Consider the following 18,884-nt stretch of genomic DNA (forward strand, 5'->3'; position numbering starts at 1 on the left):
GGGCGAATTAAGTGCCAATTTTCTGCACTGCTGAAGGGGTAAAGAATGAAAATGATAACTAACAGGAAGTTTCAGCTGAAAAGAAAGAGCAAGTGGGGAGTTGGGAGTTTGAGGCTGGACTCTGGCCAGCAATGAGGCAACCAGGCGAGCAGCAGTGCCCTCTGCTGAAGTGAGCTGCCACACAGGAGAGCTTTCCTGCCCCAGATCCTGGGGCGATGGTGGGGTCTGCAGGGTTGGCAGGGCCTGGGGGCTGTGTGCTGGGGCTGGGGGTGGCATGGGCTGTGTGCCGGGCTGGCAGGGTCTGGGGGTGGCATGGGCTGTGTGCCAGGGCTGGCAGGGTCTGGGGGTGCCATGGGCTGTGTGCTGGGCTGGCAGAGCCTGGGGGCTGTGTGCTGGGTCTGGGGGTGGCATGGGCATTGCCACAAGCCAAGCCTCACTGAGCATGGCTCCTGGTACAGGTAGGACACACAGCTATTCAAGCAAAGTGAAGGAGTAGAACCTCTTCTCCTTGACCGAGGTGCCCACACTCTGCCCTTCTGGCCGGAGGCAGCAGCGGGTGGCCAGGGAGGATGCTTGGGCATCCCAAGGTGCACAGACGAGGAGCTCCCCAAGGCAAGAGCGAAGTGGGCTCCTGGGCTGCAACACCCCTCCCCTGCTCGCCCAGGTGTCCCTCTCCTTGTGAGACACAGCAATGTCCTTCCCCATCCCCATCCTCCTCCTCCCTTCGTGCAGGAGGTGGGGATGCTGGTTCCGGTCCCTCTGGCCAGGTGAGGGGCGCAGGGGGGCACCGGGGGCTTCGGGACCGGACTGCAGGATGTGTTTGTCGAGGGAAGGTCCCTATCTGAGCAGTTTCCCCCCATCCTTTTGGGAAGCAACATCCCCTTCTCGAGGCTGAAATGGCTGCGAGGTCCCACCGCCCATTCCCTCTCCTTGCGCTCCCTCTGCAGGAGCGGGCGGGGGCCGCATCCGGCAAAAAAACCGGGAGGAGGGGGCGCTGGGTGCTTAAATCGAAAGACTTGAGCCGGTTTCCATGCGTGTGTGGCGGGCTGAGTCCTGTCCAGGAGCAGACTGCAGCCTGGACTGGGGCAAACTGGGAGTTGTGATGTTCTCGGAGTGTGGGAACTGGGGCGGAGGTGGGGGCTGTCCCGGAGGGGAGAGCTGGAGAGGAGAGGCCGTGGGATGCAGGGATGCTCGCCAGGGTATCAATGTCTCGGCTGTGAAAACCCATTGCTGGGGTGGAGCCCCAAACAAAGCCTCCAAAACTTCGGAGGAAAACAGCTCCTCTGTTCCAAAATCTGTTTTCTGCTCCTCAGCTAAAACTCCTGGCTGTCCCCCCACTGCCCCAAATCCGGCGCCTTCTGCACAGGGCGATGCTGTCTCCTTCCAGGCTCTCTGTGAGGCTCGGTGGCTCCATCCATCCCTGTTCCCCGGTCTGAGCAGCTTCCGTGACCCTCAATCCAGAGGCACATCCACTGCTCCCTGTCCTCCATCCCCAGCCTTGCGGGAGCTCAGGGATATTTCCCCATCTCATTGCCCCGCAGCCCCAGCACCGCAGCTCCTTCTCCTCCTGGAAGTGGAGAGTTTCCTCCCTGCCAGAGGCCAGGCTGCCAAATTCCAGCCAAGAGTGCATTTTTACAGCATGACACCAGTGGGGCCCCAGTAGGAGACGGCGCAGGATCGGCATTTGCCGAGGGGCTCTGGTACCGCAGCGGCATGCGTGGACAGCTGGACCAGCACTGTCTGTCCTGCTGGTTTCCTCTCCCAGCCCGGGAAGCACTCGCCAAATATCACAGAGCATCCTCCTCCCTTTTCCCAGGCTGCAGGGACACTCGCCTCAGCCTGGCGCTCCCCACCCTGCCCATCCCCTTCCTTCCTCCCTGCTCCTTTTCCAGGCACTCGCTCACACCAGTGGCTTTTGAAGGAGTCCCGGCACAGGTAGCAGAGAGTGACGGAGCCCAGGACAGGTCTGCAGCTGGAAAGGTAGGAAGGAGAAGGGAGCTGAGGGCTGGGAAGCTCGCATTGGGCAAGAGGGAGGAGGAGAGCGGGAGCGAGGTCTTCTCGGCCACCCCATGATGCAGAGCCCTTCCCAGGCTCCCACCAACCCCTGCAATGGTAGACCTTGGAAGACCATCACGACCTGTGATGGTAGACCTTGGAAAGCCATCACAGCTTCCTCCCTGCTTTGCCCTGCCGGGAAGCTGGATCTCGTGGTGCTTTCCCAAAGCAGAGCGAGGCACCGGCACCTGCCAGCCGGCCCGCGTGGGCACGCTGGGCTCCCCGCCAGAGCCTCCGCGCCGGGCGGCGATGCTATCTGCCGCCGGGGCCCGTGTTGTGGCTCTGTTTGTGTTGCTAAGGAGGAGCTGCCAGACTGGGATCCAACGCGGTGTGCTGGCACGCAGCTCCGCTCTGCCTGCGCAGCCGGCCAGGGCTGCCCTGCCTCGGCAAGCCGAGAGCCGAGATGCCACCGGTGCTCCGAGCGAGCCGCAGGTGAAGAAGGGCTCAGGCACAGGAGGGCTCGGATGCAGCACATTCTCTCCAAGGCATTTTGCTGCTGCGCTGACAGTGGGCACGGATCGAGGTGCTGGGATGTCGCCGCAGAGGCGAGATGCTCCTCCAGCCACCGTGCACCCAGCGGTGCTGGCTCCGGGCAGGATTGGAGGCAGTGGCAATTAGATGGGAGGCTCCAAGGAGGCATTTAAACACCATCCATGTGACAGAGCCAGCTCTTAGTCACTGTCCCTGGAAAAAAAACAAACAGTGAACCTCTGCCTCGGGCGGCAGCGAGGGCTTGGCCAGCCTCTTTCCCAGGCACACGGGAAGTTCCATGGAATTAGCGCCCAGGTAATTATTGCCGCCTGCCTCCTTGCAGACAGCAGCCGCCCCGCCGGCCAGCTTTGGTGCCCCTCGAGGTGCCGAATGGGCAGGGGGTGCCGGAGCCCCGTGAGCTGTGCCAGCGGAGCAGTGGGATGGCCCCAGAGCCCTGGCTGCTGCCCTTGGGATGAGCAGATCCCTACAGCTGGGGCACACCTGGCTGCTCTGCAGCCCCGCACGCCTCTCTCGGCACTGTGCCTGTTGTGCCTCCACGAGCAGCGCCAGCCCCTGCCCTCAGGAGAACGGCGTGCTGGGCTGTGGCATTGGCTGTGTGTGACTGTTAAAGGTCTTGGGACACGGAGCACAGCTGGGAAGCGAAGCCATCGCGTGCAGCTGTGCTCAACTCCAAACCCTCAGAGCGCGGCTGTGCCGCAGCTCGGGGCTGGACTGGGGCTCCTGGGGGTCTCGAACAGGACCCATCCCTGCTCTAAAGCAGAGGTTGTGGCTTGCAGACGGTGATACATCCCCTCGCTGTCGTCCTGCAGGGCTGGGAAAGCTGAGTTAGGTTTATGCCAGTGTTTGTCAGTCTGAGGGAGCTCTAGGGAGGGTGGGGTGGGGTGGCACTCTGCACTGTTTGGTGTTTGGCAACCAGTTTTCTCTCCCAGGGTGCTACGTCATTCTCATTTAGTTTTGGTGCCTTCCCCCTCCCGATTTGTCCTCGCAGCATCTGACCGGAAAGTTCCCAGAGGTCGGTATGTGTTCATGGCTCCAGGGAGGGGCCCCTTTGCCAAGGGGCGCTGCAGATGGAGCTGAAATAGGGAGCACAGAGTGGCAGCAGGGACACATCCCCTGCTCAGCGTCCGGCACAGCGTCCCCCAGCTCTGCCCAGCACGACAGCCTTGCGATGCTGGAGCCTCTGCTCCCCTGCCTGGTGCAGAGAGGGTGATGCCTTTGGGTTCACCCCTTTAGCTGAGATTCCTGCTCCGACAGGACAGACTGCTTAGGAAACACTGAATTCCAGCTGCCTGGAGGCCTCGTGGAAGGGCATTTCCGAGATCGGTCCCTGACGGCTGGATGCAGCATCCCAGCTCCAGCTCTGCAGGTGCCAGGCAGCGCTCCCCCTGCTTCGGGGGCGCTGAGCTGAAGTGCAGCCGTGAACTACACCAGTTCAGCATCTCCTGGCACACCGGGATATAACACGGGCAGGGAAGGGCAGCTTTTCTAAATGCACTGCTTGGAAACGGCTGCAGGAAACTCTTTTGAAACCAAAGGCACGGAAACAAAAGGGCTGAGCCCTCCGGAAGGATGCTCGTGCCAAGGGCCAGCCCTCGGGCATGGCACAACGGATGCTGTGCAGGGACTGTGATGCTCGGATGGTGCCCAGCCTGGCACGGGGGGGTGGCTCCCACCTGTTGGACAGGCAGGGCTCGTCCTCTGCTGCAGAGCGGGGAAGGTGGGCAGCGACACCAGGCGCAGCACATCATTTATGCGGTGTTCTGCCTTTTAAATGCACGCAGAGCATCAGGGCGGCCAAAAGACCACTCTGAGCTCTGCATCGGGAATGCCAGAAGTCCTCTCTTCGCCTCTTTTCCATACCTGCTCAGAGCTCTGGGCTTGTGCTCCAGCCTGACCCCACCATGTGCTCCCATCCCGGCCAGGTTCTGCCAGCACTGATTGGCAGGGGTGCTGGAGCGGGATCCCTTGTTCCCTATGGAGCTGCTGGGAAGGATTTGGAGCAGATCTCTTCCTGAGCCACACTCGGAGCTCCTCGCTGCTGGGTTTTTCCGAGCTGTGGGTGCAGTGCTGGGAGGTGATGAGCATCCCAGAGGGGGCATCCCGAGTGGCACAGGCAGCTGCCAGCACCTCCGGATGCCCTGGGAGTGCTGGTGGCTGCGCTGCCAGGGATTCTGCAGCCACACACACGGCCCCGCGCTGCGCCCCACATGGCCATTGCCTGACGGGGGCACAGGCACCGGACACAGCCTCCAGCCACTCTCCCAGCACACCCGCAGCAGAGGTAACACTCCCTTTACCGGGTGCATTTGTGGGATCGGGGGTGCCTGGCGTGGCCGGAGCTGTTGGAACGACTGCAGCTGCTGCGGGAGCTGCAGGTGGAGGGGGGGTTCCCTGCAGCGCCTGCATTGGGGTGCGTGGCTGCGGGCAGGAGGGCGCTCGAGCCCATCAGGGCTTTTTATTTCATCCAAGGTTTGGTTCATTTTGATGGGTTTTTTTGTGCTTTGCTGTTGTGGTTGTTCCTCCTTAGGAAGGTGAAGCCTCTCAAGGGTATCAACACTTTTCTGGTCAAAAAATAGCGCAACCTAAGCCAGAACACCCTGATCAACAGAAAAAAAGATTAATATTTGAATTTTCAGTTTTTTTCAGAAAAAAAACTGAAAGGTTTGCTATGTGGAAGAAGGGAGGGAAAGGGAACAAGTCCGGCAGCTGATGTGATTGCTTGTGGGATGCCGGTTCCTTGACGCTAGGCTGTGTGCTGACCCGTTATTAACAACCTGGCAGCAAAGTTGCATCCCAACAGTTCCCACCCTGTGCCAGGGTGCAGAGCCAGCATCCTCGCTGCCGAAGCCTTGGGCTCTGCGGAGTAAGGAGCGTCCTGGGAGCCTGGTGAGTAGGTGGTCAGACGCCACGGGGATGGGCATCTTGAAGGGCTGGTGGTGATAGCGGGAGATTTCAGCCCTGAGGTCACAGTGGAGTGTTATCAGCCCGGGGTGGGAGAGGACACCGAGAGCCGAGCACGGATCATAAATGCTGTGTGCGGGCAAAACAACGAGCAAAGCAGTGCCTCTGGTGTTTAGGTTTGTGTAGTAGAGGTGAGGTCTAGGACACAACTGTCGCGTGTGGCTGTGAACCACACCACTGCAGCACCTCCTGGCATGCTGGGATTTAATTTGGTCAGGGAAGGGCAGCCTTTCTAAATGCACTGCTTACACAGCTGTTCTTTCACCGTCAACGGCACATCCAGGTTGTCATTGATAGGGGAGAGGGTCTGGTGGGTCTCGGCTGCTTCTCCTTCCTACCTCTTTGCTCCACCTTGAGCAAACTTTGGTTCCTCTCCCATCCGTTATCATTTCCCTCACCCTGATCGTTCCTTCGCTCCTCGGGTGCCCCCCGTCCCTGCCAGCACCCCGCGCTGAGGGGCGAAGGCGCTGCTTGCCTTCCCCATATCACAGAATCATAGAATAGAATCAGAGAACGGTTTGAGTTAGAAGGAACCTTAAAGATCATCTGCTTCCAACCCAGCCAGGGCCTGACAAACACCTGATAAGAGCATTCCTGCTGCATAGCACCGGTATTTTTAGCAAACAGAGCGAAGGAGTTGATAGGGGAGTAAAGAAGCAGGAAGATGGAGGCAGATGCCAGTGTTCATAAAGCATCAGTGAGAAAATCAGGCTGGAACTCACGTACCTTGAGCCTGTTTCTATTGAATTGCTTTGCATCCTCACATCCCCGTGAGCAGCAGCAGTGAGATCAAACTGTGGTTGTTTTTAAAATGCAGGAATATCAGTGCGTTCGTTTTCGTGTTGGTCCTTTTTCATGCAGGCAGCACTGTGTGTGTTTATTAATTTGATGGCGGTGTGGTGGGGAAAGGCAGCTGGGGCGGGGGGTGGCTGGTGGTGGCGGGGGCTCATGCCTGACAGTTGTGTCCTTGGCTTCTATTTTTGTAGAGCTATTTGGATGGAATGTGTAGCGATGGGAACTGTCACATCCAGGGCTGTGAAGGGTCCTGGGGGAGCTGAGCTGCTCGGCAGTGTTGTCCCACGCTGGGCATTGCTCTGCTGCTCCGGGCATTGCCGCCGCCGGTGACACCTCGGTTCTGCTGTGCCCTGGTGAGCAGATGGCAGAGCCTGAGCTGGGAGGAAAGTGTGTTTTGTCTGCCTGAATCCCAGGGCATGACGTGTTGTGCCTCTCAGCCCCGTGATCCGTATCCAGGCTGCGGCACCACCAAGGTCAGGACAGACAAAAGGAAGGCGAGAACTCTCCTGTCACGGGTTGGCCCTCCCTTCTTCCTTGGCAGGGACCTCCTCTGGGTGGTGGAAGGCGCCCCAGATGCCAGCGGGGTTGAATCGGGCCGGTTGCCCCTTTCCACCCTGCAGGTGCAGCGACTGCAAAGCGTTACGGGGCTGCGCCCCTGCAGCCCCCCGCGTCTGTGAGCACGAGCACAGCGTGAGTGCTGCAGGAGGAGGGATGGGGTGAGGAGGTAGGAGAGGGCAGCGAAGGGGGCAGAGTCTCTGCTGTGCTCCTGCCTGCCTGGGATGGTGCTGGAGGGTCTTCAAGCTCCAGAGGCGTCAGCTCATCCCCAGGGCTCTGTTGGTCTATGCCCTGCGCTGGGTGGCAGCAGCATCCCGGAGCATCCCGCAGCATCCCGGAGCATCCCTCTCTCCCGGGCTCCCGCCCAGCTCCCCTGTTCGCACCCTGCGGGGCGATGCGAGCCCGGGGGAAGGCGATGCACAGCCCCAGCGCTCCGCACCCCGAAGTGTGGGAGATGCTGCAGCCCTTGGAAATCCCGTCCTGGAGTGCCCTCTAGCGAGAGCAGCGCCCGCCCCGGGATGCTCCGGGATACTGCGGGATACTGCCGTGCCTGGGGGATGCTCTGGGATGCTTCGGGATAGTGTCATGCCTGGGGGATGCTCTGGGATGCTTCGGGATAGTGCCATGCCTAGGGGATGTTCCAAATGCTCTGGGATACTGCCATGCCTGGGGGATGTTCTGGGATGCTCCGGGATACTGCCATGCCTAGGGGATGTTCTGGGATGCTTCGGGATAGTGCCATGCCTAGGGGATGTTCCAAATGCTCTGGGATACTGCCATGCCTAGGGGATGTTCTGCGATGCTCCAGGATGCTGCCATGCCTGGAGGATGTTCCAGGGTGCTCCGGGATACTGCCATGCCTGGGGGATGTTCCAGGGTGCTCTAGGATAAAGCCATGCCTAGGGAATGCTCTGGGATGATCCAGGATGCTGTTGCACCTGGGATGTTCCAGGATGCTGCTGTGCTGCCATCCCCACCCCTCGCAGGGACAGACCCCGTGGTCTTCAGCCGGTGCTGCCGCTCTTTCTTGGTTCCCCACTTGCCCACTGTCTGCTTTTTCCCAGGGCCCAATTCCCTTTTTGCTTCAGGCTATCAGGGAAGAGGAAGGCTGAGCCTCTCCTTGGCTGTGCTCTGCAGCCCCAGAAGATGAGTTGGAGGCAGGAGTTACCACTCTTCATCTTTTCATCTCACAGCAAAGGTCAGGAAGCGCCTTATGAAGCCATCGCTGGCACACCAGCCTTTGTGTGAGGTTCTCCTAATTCCCCAAGTCTGCATTTTTCACAACACAACAGCAGCGAATAACTTACCTTTTTACCCATGCGCAGGCCCGCTTTGAGCTGAGGAAAACATGATAAATAGAAACAGGGAGGCGTAAAAGACAGCAGCAGAAAAATGTTCTCATGAAACACCTCAAACCTTCTTTTCTGGAGGAGATAAATGTTGTGTGGATAAAGTGCTTATTGCAAGCTCCTAAGGAGACTTAAACAGCAGTGAAATACGGATTCTTGTTTCATCGGTGTTCTGATCGTCCTGTGCTGTCCCTGCCAGACCTTGCCTTAAGGCTCCTTTCCACCAGGGCACAGCCAATGGTGCCGTCCATGTGCTCCATCCTGGATCTGGCCATGAGGAGCCAAACCCCGGTCCTCACGGGGAGCGAACGGCCCTGCTGCAGCGGAGCAGGGCATCAGGAGTGGAGAGGAAAAATGAAAACTCACAAATGATCCATTTCTGGCTTGCTGGACCGTGCCCAGAAGAGCGCCTCAGCCAGAAATAGATGTTCTCCCGCCTAATGAAAGGGCTGAGAATGGAAACTCCAGGTGCACGCCTTGCCCTCACCCGGGGCGCTGCAGCTTCAAACGAGACAAGTGTGGCCGTGCGATACCTGTTCTGCAGCGCCTGATGCCCACACCCTGCCCGCGGACTGAGGCGTGGTAACGGCGAGAGTTGGGCACGCTGGGTTTGTGGGGCGCAAGGCCAGGCAGAGGCACCGCTGCCAGCCAGACAAGAGGAAGCTCATCATGAAAATACAGCGTATAAAATAAGGGAAAGGCTGTCTGAAGACAGAGCTGTTACCTCTGGGGGCAGCTGGCTTCCTGCAAGGATCAGCAAGCTTTTGCATCTTCTAGCTGGCTCTCTGATGCCAGGGCTCTTCCAGTTCCCAAACCCTTGGGGCTCCACCTGCTTGCTTGGAAGCGGAGTGCTGCTGCTCGCCCCCTTCCCTGGAAAACCAAAGCAGCGTAGGAGCTGTGGGTGGTTTCTAGGTCAGTCGATGCTGAGATGCTCCGCTGCCTGCCTGCTCCCGGTTCTCCTCCCTGGAGCAACTAGGACAGCCCTTGGCCAGAGCCACCAGGACTGGTGATCTGCAGGGAAAGGGCTGCCAGAGCCTGGATGATCCCTTCCCAGGGAATGCGCTGCCTGTTGTGTGCTTTGTGGAGCTGACGGAGAATGTCACGTACATAACCCACAGTGTTTGTTTGAACAGAGGCAAATCCAGGAAAAGCAGTTCCTGAGCAAGGAAGCCTTTGCTGGGAGGTCACAATTAAAGCCTCCTGGAGCTGGGAACCACCACGCTGCCACACCAACCTCTCCTCCTGCACCTGCTGTGTTTGACCTTTTGCCACACTCCAACCAGGAGAGGGGCAGGATGGTGCTGGGCTGTACATTGGTGGGCTGTACGTCGTCACACAGGCTGTTTGTCACTGCCTGTCCCCGAGCTGCTGTGCTTGCGCAGAGCTTGGCCCGTCTCCTGCGCTGCGGTGAGGTGCCAGCGGTGCAAGGACAGCCCGTCCTGCCGCTGCGTGCGTGGGCTGCAGCTCACCGCGTGATGGAAGCTGCTGGCAGGTCTTTTTTGTTTTTTGAGCAGGTCAGCATCCTCTCTGCCCTGCAGAAACGTGCCTGCTGACTACACCAAGCGGTGTCTGGCAGCCAGAGCCGCTGGTGGGACTGACAAAGTCAGGTTATCTCCTCAGCGTTTGGTTTGCAGCCAGCTGGGTTGGGTGCCAAGCTGGAAAATGCCACTCGAGGCATTTTCTTAATTGCTCACCGTCAAGAGCAAGCGGGAGCAGGCTCTGCTCTTGCACTGCTCCGGCATCTGCCTGCGCCAGGGCTTTGCAGGTGGGGAGCTTCCCAGCCCACACTGCTGCTGGGGTGGTTTGATCCTGCTGATGCCATTCCTGCCTGCCACTCTCCTTCCTCGGGGCAGTGGATGGGAGTGGGGGGGTCCTCGCTGAGCACATGGGGTGGGGGTGTGTGCAGCCATCACAATGGAATGGAATGGTTTCCTCCGCCAACGGCACACGTGCGCCTGTTCCCTCATCCAACAAGTGGGAGGGCTGTAGAAACCAGTCTATCCGGCATCCTCTGCCTTCTCCCCTGCAGCAGAGGCAGCTCGCTCCTGCCCTGGCACCCGCGCCAGCTGCTGCTCCTGCGTCACTCGAGTTTCTGTTCTCTCTCTGCGGTCACCGGCAGAACCCACGCAGCTGCCGGCGATGCGGTTGCTCCCCTGGGCCGGTGGGGATCCGGGCAGCAGCTGGTGCGAAGGGGGTGTGGGAGGAGGCGTTCAGGCTGCAGCGAGCGCTGCTGCAGAGCGGCTCACGCCGCGCGAGATCCCCTTATGTAAAATTCATCTGCAGAAATCAGCTCTGCTGCTCCGCATGGTGGGAAGCGGCTGCTCGTTTCTGCAGACGTAGGCGACAGGATGCTGAGGTTCTGTTGTTGCTTCAGCTCCTGGGGTTTTGGTGAAGCTATGACAAGTCTCACGTCGTCCCTTCTTGCTCGGTGACTTCTACGCAGAAGCAGGGAGGTTGCAGAGCTCCTTGGCTCGCGGACCCGGATGATGTGAGGGCAGCGCTGAGCTGTGGTCTGGGCATTATCCCAGGGTCCAAACCAGTGAGCTGTTCCTGCCAGCAACACGCGCTGGGAACTGGTAGCACTGGTTGAAGCAGAGGGACCTATGTGGAGGTCTGGAAATGTTGTCTGAAAGGGTAAAGGATTGTCTTTGGCAGAAGCCAGACAATAAAAGCATGCGGCGATTGTGTGTATGTTTAATAAGGACACTAACAGATGGAATCTTGGAAGGAAGGCTCCCTGTAAGGAGGTTATTTGAGATGCTTCGCAGAGAGGAATGAGCCATCTGATAGAGGCTGGTGATAGAGGTAGGCAGACCAGACGGACGGGTCTGGTCTGACCCAGGGGCCTCCCTGCCCATGCGATTCATTCCTGGCGCTCGGAGCTGGCTGATGATTCACAGGAAAGCACGGCGCTGCGGTCTCAGCCTGCCACGCGGGCTCTTGGTGTGGGTACACGGGACCCATAGCGCTGATTCACTGTGGGATGGGTTGGTTTCCACAGGACAGTTGTCTGCCCTTCCCCGGGTCACCCTTAGGACCCGCTGCTGGGGCTCCGGGCTCTGCGGCAGCGACTGTCACAGAGCCTCTGCCCGAGCCCCAGCCATGCCTCCCAGCGCTTCGATGCTGCACGGCATCACTAACGTCATCTGCTTCTCTCTAGCAAGCGCGTGGGAGGGAATGAATTTGGGAGCCCTCGTTAGGGGGGAAGATTCCCGAGGGAGACCAGCCTGGCAGTGTTTATTTCTGCAGGGACTGCTGCCTGTTATTTTTAAACAACAATAGTTTCATAAATAAATAAACTCGCTGCCATGGAAGTGTGCAGCATCGGCCAGGGCTGCTGAAGTCAGTGTTTCCTTGGAAAATGGAAGAGACAGGTGTTTCCCTGCCCTCTGCTCCTCTCCCTTGGTGGCCGGATCCTCAGAGCAATCGGCTCTGCCTGGGATTTGGGGGGTCCTAGTGGTGAGGGTGCCGTGGGATCAGCTCCAAGGGCGCCTGGTGGTGTTTGCTGGCACATGCAGAGTGGAAGGAATCTGCCGTCCCGCCGGCTGTGATCCAGCACAGGTGCAGTCCTGATAAATGTGTGATAAATCAGGGTGGGATCTGGTTTCACAGCCCCCGCCTCTCTGGCGTGGGGGTTTCCCTGGGCATGGGGGGAATGACAGGACAAAGCGCAGCACCAGAGAGAGTGGGGGACAGGAAAGCTGAAAAGTGCTAAAGGGAGGCTGAGGAGGGGCCCTTAATCAGAAAGGGCAGGGATGGAACGAGGGAGAATGGTTTTCAGCTGAAAGAGGGGAGATTGAGATGAGATCTTAGGCAGAAGCGTTTTCCTGTGAGGGTGGGGAGGCCCTGGCCCAGGTTTCCCAGAGCAGTGGTGGCTGCCCCATCCCTGGAGGGGTTCAAGGAAAACAGAGAGCAGGTGAAACAACAACCTGATCCAGTGGGAGGTGTTGGAACTGGGTGGGCTTTGAGGTCCCTTCCAACCCAGATCATTCCCTGATTCTATGACACAGCAGGAATCGCCTGGCAGGGTGCTGGGAGCGATGAGCACAGGGGATGATGCCCCAGCTCTGCGTTTGAGTAGAAATAGGTGGATTTGAGAGCTTGTGTGGGAAGGGAGGAGAGCGAGGGAGGGGCGCGGCAGGGTGGGGATCGCATCCCCCCCTGCACCCCACCCCGCATCTCACCCCGCATCCCCCCCCGTATCCCCCCCTGCATCCCCCTCCGTATCTCACCCCACATCCCCCCTGAGCATCCCACCCCCATCCCACCCTGCATCCCCCCTGAGCATCCCACCCCGCATTCCCCCTGCGCATCCCTCCCCGTATCCCCCCCTGCACCCCACCCCGCATCTCACCCTGCATCCCCCCTGTGCATTCCCCCCCCGTATCCCCCCCTGCATCCCCCTCCGTATCCCACCCCGCATCCCCTTCGCTCCCCCGCGGGCAGTGGGGGTTCGGCGGTTCCTGTCCCTCCCCGGGGCGGTGCGGGGGGCTCGGCGGGTCCGGTCCCTCCCCCGGGCGGTGCCGAGCCGAGGGGGCGGTGCGGGGCGCGGAGCATCGCGGAGCGGAGCGGGGCTGGGAGCGGAGCCGATGGCGTTCAGCGCCTGGCAGATCCTCTCGCCCGTGCAGTGGGCACGGTGGACCTGGTCTGCGGTGCGGGGAGGGGGCGGCCCCGAGCGGGGGGAGCACGAGGAGGACCCGCCGGCGGAGGGCACGGCGCTCGGCTTCAGGCAAGTCGCCCCGTCCTTCCCCCCGACCGCGTCTGCCGTCCCGCGGACACGGGCACCCCCCCATCCTCCCCCATTCTTCCCCATTCCTCCCCCATTCTTCCCCATTCCTCCCCCATCCCTTGCCTTCTCGCTGCCCGCTCCTGCCTGGCATCGCCTCGGCTGCCTGGGAGGGGGGGGGGGGGGGTTGCATCCCGCATCCCACACCCCGAATCCCGCACTGCACCTCGGGAGGGTCTGCATCCCGCATCCTGCATCCCGCATCCAGCACTGTGCCTTGGGAGCAGAGGGGGGATACGCATCCCGCACCCCACCTTGGGAGCAGAGCGGGAATATGCATCCCTCATCCTGCACCCCACCTTGGGAGCAGAGGGGGAATATGCATCCCTCGTCCTGCACCCCACCTTGGGAGCAGAGGGGGAATATGCATCCCTCATCCTGCACCCCACCTTGGGAGCAGAGGGGGAATATGCATCCCTCATCCTGCACCCCACCTTGGGAGCAGAGCGGGAATATGCATCCCTCATCCTGCACCCCACCTTGGGAGCAGAGGGGGGATATGCATCCCTCATCCTGCACCCCACCTTGGGAGCAGAGGGGGGATACGCATCCCTCATCCTGCACCCCACCTTGGGAGCAAAAGGGGGGGTGCTAATCCCTCATCCCACACTGTGCCTTAGGAGTAAAGGAGGGGTGTTCGCGTTCCACACCTCAGGAGCATAAGCGGGGAATCCGCATCCTGCATTCCACATCCCACACCCCACACCGTGGGAGTGAAGCAGGGTGGGGGCTGCGTCCCACCTCCACCTTGGAAGCAGATGGGGTGTTCACATCCCTCACCGCTCCTTGGGAGAGGAGGATGGGGGTCCGCATCCATCACCGTGTATCGGGAGCAGAGGGGGGTCTGCATCCCGCACTGTGCCTCCGGAGCGGTGAGGGGGTCCAGGAGTGCAGCCGAGCTGCCTGGCAGTACTGGGTGCTGCTCTCCCTGGAAGATGCTGGCAGGCACAAGGCAGGAGTATGGAGCCTCGCTTCCCATGCTTGTCGCCCTCTGGAGCGGTGTGGGAAGAGTCCAACAGGGCTGCTGCATCCTTGGAATCTGTGGTGGATGCTCAGACAGCCTGGAGGAGGCCTGGCAGACGCAACCGGCTCTGCTGAGATGCGGGTTGGGGTGCGCGGGGGGATGCTCGTGATGTTGTTTCACCTGCTCTCCCTTTTCCGTTCGCTAGCGTGTCCCGCTGGACAGGATGGAGCGGCTGCCGCGGGATGACCACAGCCGGCTGGCCCGGGAGCCAGTCTGGCTGGATGTGTAGGCAGTGTGGAGGATTTCAGAGCTAGCCTTGAAAGCGGTAATTCCTCACTCTTTTCCCCCCCCCTCGGCAGCTCGGACTCCGAAGGTAATTTTGAGACCCCTGAAGCAGAAACGCCGACCTGCTCGCCACTAAAGGAGTTCTGCGAGCCACCACCGCATCCTGAGGCCGGGACCCAAGGTAAAGAGCCAGCGCGCACCTTCTGCTTTTGGGCTTTCTGCTCCGGATGCAGAAAATCAGGGTGGGGTCAAGGAGGAGAAGTCGCTTGTTTTGAATAATGCCTGCCACATTTTTTGTGGTTAATGGCCTGGATGGCTCAAACGCCAGGGCTGAAGGGCTGCTCTCCCCCTTGAGTGCAATGTTGATGTTAATGAGTCACTTTTGAGGGAGGAGGCTGCCCTACAGGCTCAGAAGGGTCAGTTTGTCTCCCTTGGCTACGCTTATGCAGTGTGAAATTATCTTTGTGCTATTTCTCAACCACCAGTTGCATCTTTTTGCCGTCCCCGAGCCCAGGGCTGCGGGAGGCAGAGCTCTGTGCCTCGCGTTTTGTGAGCTGCTGAGCCGAGGGATGCTGAGCCTGCAGCCGGGATGGCTGGGATGGATTGATCGAGAGGAATCGAGCTTTTGTTGAACCGTTTAGTCAAAGTGCCCTCTGCCGCTTCCCCTGCGGGGTGTGGGGTGCAGGGCTGCCTCCCATTGCTGCTGCCCCGCGGGCTCTTTGCCCTCACGCAGGAACTGACGTGGTGCTGGGTTTGTGTCCTCTCCGCGTCTGGTTGCTGTTGGAGGTTTCATTGCACCTTGGATTTAGCAGTCAGGTGTCTTTGCTGCGTGGCTGCTGTAAAAGATGCAAAAGCTCCACGTTGCAACACCCCATTCCTGGAGAAATCGTAAACTGAAAGCACAGGGGCTCCTTTGCGGGTTCCTTTGTGGGTTCTGTGCTGTCGCTGTTGTTTGTCCTCGCGTCTCGCACCCACTGCTGCTCCTCAGAGTGTGACTCCCTGCTAACCCTTGGCCTTTTGGGCACTGATTCCCCCCGTGCCGCCGTACCCTCTCCCCAGGGGAGATCGCAGTTGGTCCCTGTGGCTGAGCTTAGTGTTTGTGTCTGTTTTTGCGTTGCTGGGAGGAAGCTTTGAAGCTCTGGCATCTCTGCAAGAAGGGCTGGAGGTTATCGGGCAGGGCAGGGAGGAGACCTCCCCTTTCCTCTGCTCTCCCAGCAGAGTGGGGTGACTGGGCAGTGTCAGGGTGGCTGTGATCCCCGGGGCAGCGCGTAGCCTGCATGGACCATCCTGAGCATCCTCTGCCCTCAGCTGCTGGGCTGACAGCTCACTGCTCGGAGCATGCTGGCTCGAAGCATCACCTGGGCCCTTCCCACACTTCAGCCAAGCGCTGCATGACCTTGGCTGTAGCAGGGTGCTGTGCAGCTCCATATCCCGTGGTGTGTTTTACTGCTGGGATGGATCAGGGTGCACGTTCATCCCCATGAAAAACAAAGGTTTGGTTTGCCTTGGTGGAGAGAAGTGTTCTGTTCGTGCTTTCGATAACACAGCTCTTGGAATAATCCTTCCCTTCTAAGAAGGGATGATACGGCATCTTTACTTTGGAGGATGATGTCTGGTTAGGGGGGGTAGGAGGGATAAAGGCTTTCCTAGCAGGCTTGAGGATCATTTCTGCCAAAGCTTCTGCTCAGGGAAGCGTGTGGCCTCCGACTCCAGGAAATCACCATCCCCAGCCCATGCGCCTGAATCCTGGGACGAGCAGTTCCTCGGAGCCAGCCTGGCACAGCGGGATGCGAGCCGGCTGCTCCCGGCGCCCTGCACACAAAGACTGCAGTGTTGCAGGGCCGAGGGGATGATGTCCAGCAGAAGCTGTTTTTCCATGCTTGTGGATGGAGAGCGGGATGTTGGAGATGGCAGAGCCAAACCCGCTGTGCAACTTCACCCAGCTCCATCCCTTCCCTGCCTGGGGCTCCGCTGCATCTCCTCAGTGCCTCTGAAATGGGGAAGGGATTACCCGGGTGCAACTGGGAGCTTGCGGTGTGCAGAAGGTGCCCTGGGGTTAGAATAAATAGGGTTAGGAAATACAGGGGTATAAAATAAACAGGGTTAAGAAATATAGGGATATAGAATAAATAGGGTTAGGAAACCCGTAAGACAGAAGCTGTGAGGGCGTTGGCCGCTCTGCGTGCAGCTGAGAGGTGGCCTGGATGCATTAAACCCTGTTCACAGGGACAAAAATCCAGCGGGTCCTGGGGAGGAGGGCTGTGGATAGGCTTTATGGCCACGTGGGATTCCTCTTGCTTGGCGATAGAGACTGGAATTCTGTCCCATTCCCGTTGAAGTTATTCTCAGTCATCTGCCAGAGGCACACGTTCTGTGCAAGGAAACGAGCCGAGGCAGCAAATATGGAAGCGCCGGTGATGGGAGCAGGCTCGCCGGCTTCTACTTCTGTTGCCCTGATGCAGGGCACGTGTTTTCCGGTGCGTTAGTCCAGCATCGTTTGCCGGTATGCTAATTCTTAACAGAATAGATTTAAAAATAGACCAACGTCTGTTAAACAAAGCGGAAAGCCGAAAGAGGAAAGAAAAAAGTCGTTAGCTACGTAAGTGTGAGCTGAATGCACCGTCCAGATATCCTGTGCTCAGCCTGTGTGTGGCAGCGAGCCGGGAAGGGAGAAATGCGTGACTCACGCTATGCGCAAAGCCTGAGCCCAGCCAAGGGCTGTGGATAGTGGAGGGGTTGTTCTCGCCGGTGTTCGGCATTCGGGGCCGTGCTGGGGATCGTTGCTGCTTCGCTTGGTTGCTGTCTGTGGGATGAAAAGGGCGCAGAGGCTTTGCCTTGCCGCGCGGCTGCTGCCAAGTTCTCCTGATTCATCTAAGGCAGCGAGGGGTGGCTTGTGGGAAAGCTGTGCCATTGGCCGGGGTTTGTGTTTCGTTTCAGCCTGAGGAAGACAAGCGGAGCGATTAGAACGCATCCACACGTAGTGCCTGTTTCTGCCGTGCCAGACTGTCCTCTGTACATTTAGCTTTAGAGAGCATAAAATCTCCTTTTTCAGCCTGTAATATCCCCTCTCCTACCCTGGCCGGACCAGACCAGGGTCCGATTTGGTCTCTGAGGTTTGGTCTCTGAGCACAGCCGGTACAACTGCTGTTTCCAGGGATATGTAGTGCCTTTATGGGATCTGTGTTTGAGGTGGATCCTGGGATCCCTGAGCTTCTGGCAGCACCCTCATGCTGAGGCTAAACCATCCCTGCCTGCAGGGCATAGAGCCAGAGGTGAAATGGGAGAGCTCGGGGTCACCTTTTCGGGATGCTGGGATGCCTGTGAGAGCGGGATGCGCTGCAGCCGCGTGAGGTGGGTCAGCCTGGCTGTGGGATCACCTTCCCCCGTGGGGCGTTCGGCACAGCTTTGGCCCCAGAGGAGCAGGGCGGCGAGGCGGCTGCGCTGGGGAGGCGCTGGCTGGCTCTGCAGGCTGGTTTTCCTGCAGGAAAACCAGGAGACGTGAGCGGAGGGAGCGCGTGCTGAGCCGGCGCGGCTGCTCTCGATGCGACGGCACGGGGGTGGCAGGGAGCTGGGCTGCCTTGGCGTGTAAATGCCTGCAGAGGCTGGGAAGGAACAGGGAAAGCTGCACGCAGCTCTCCGGGCAGGGAAAGGCTCCCTGGGGAGCTCGCAGTGCTGCGCTGGGGTTATCGCGATGGTTGTACCCAGCAGAGTCAGGCAACTGGGGAGGCCAGGACGCCGACCTTGGCTCTTTCCGAGCATCCTGAAGCCCTTTGGGTCACTGGTTTCTGTATCCTGTGTAATTGTTCCTGCAGGAACGAGCGCTCCGGTTGTTTGGCACCTGGTGGGAGGCTGCGTTGGAGGCAGAGGAAACGCGCAGGGGGAGGAACTGCGGCCACCAGGCTGGGAGGGGGGATTGGGGCCAGGCTGACCCCCAGCCTTCACTGGCGGGGGGCACCGTGTGGGGTGGGGTCGCCTGGGATGCCGTCACCTTTGGGACTGCTTCACAGGAGGGGTTTTTGTCCTGCTGTCATCAGCAGGGTCAGGGCTGGCTCTTCATCCCCACAAGAGGCAGCTGAAGTGCTGGATGGTGCTGGGGAGCACCCACACTCCCGGCAGGTCCCGGACCCACAAACCATCACACTCTTCCTCCTGTCAGTGCTTTCTGGAGATTTTATTGACCTCCTAGCTTTGCCTGCCTTTGTCCTCTGTGTGCAGTGCTCTCGGTGCCAACGCGAACTCGTCCTGGGATGGCCTCAGGAACGGTTGGACTCGATGATCCAGTGGGTCCCTTCCAACCTAATGATTCTATGATTCTCAGCCCCAGGGCTGTGGCTCCTTCAGGAGGCGATTGCTCAGCTCAAGCCGGGATTGAAAGCCGGGGCTCTGGGGTGTTGTGTGAGCGTTTGGGGAGGGCAGGGATGGGGTTCTTGTGGTGGAGGTGGGCAGGCTCCTTGCCAGCCCTTGGGCTCTTGCTTTGTGCTCTCATTTCCCTCGGGCTGTGGCTCAGATGCTCACACAGGAGATTAATGCCTGTCTTGCACCCAGCACCTCTCCAGAGAAGGGGAGAAACCCCTCCAGGCATGCAGGAGGGACAGTCCTACTTCAGAAGATTGCCAGCATCACAGGCGAGCTCCTACGCTGC

General features: G+C 59.6%; 1 protein-coding gene across 4 annotated transcripts in view; it reads left to right on the top strand.

The window, feature by feature from the left end:
* The first annotated feature begins 2,706 nt into the window (after positions 1-2,706).
* TACC1 (transforming acidic coiled-coil containing protein 1) overlaps positions 2,707-18,884 on the top strand; it is a 38,731-nt gene continuing 22,553 nt past the window's right edge. Inside the window, exons 1-2 of one of the 4 annotated variants that reach the window (XM_054088825.1) lie at positions 2,707-2,841; positions 14,317-14,423. In XM_054088825.1, the coding sequence (XP_053944800.1) occupies positions 2,825-2,841; positions 14,317-14,423 (124 nt within the window). In that variant the 5' untranslated portion in view covers positions 2,707-2,824. Of the gene's footprint in view, positions 2,842-12,735; positions 12,937-14,316; positions 14,424-18,884 lie in introns of those variants that run through there. The other 3 variants (XM_054088822.1, XM_054088824.1, XM_054088826.1) reach the window with 3 other exon arrangements.

Source organism: Cuculus canorus, chromosome 26, assembly GCF_017976375.1.
Source record: "Cuculus canorus isolate bCucCan1 chromosome 26, bCucCan1.pri, whole genome shotgun sequence".
In the NCBI taxonomy this organism is placed as follows: Eukaryota; Metazoa; Chordata; class Aves; order Cuculiformes; family Cuculidae; genus Cuculus; species Cuculus canorus.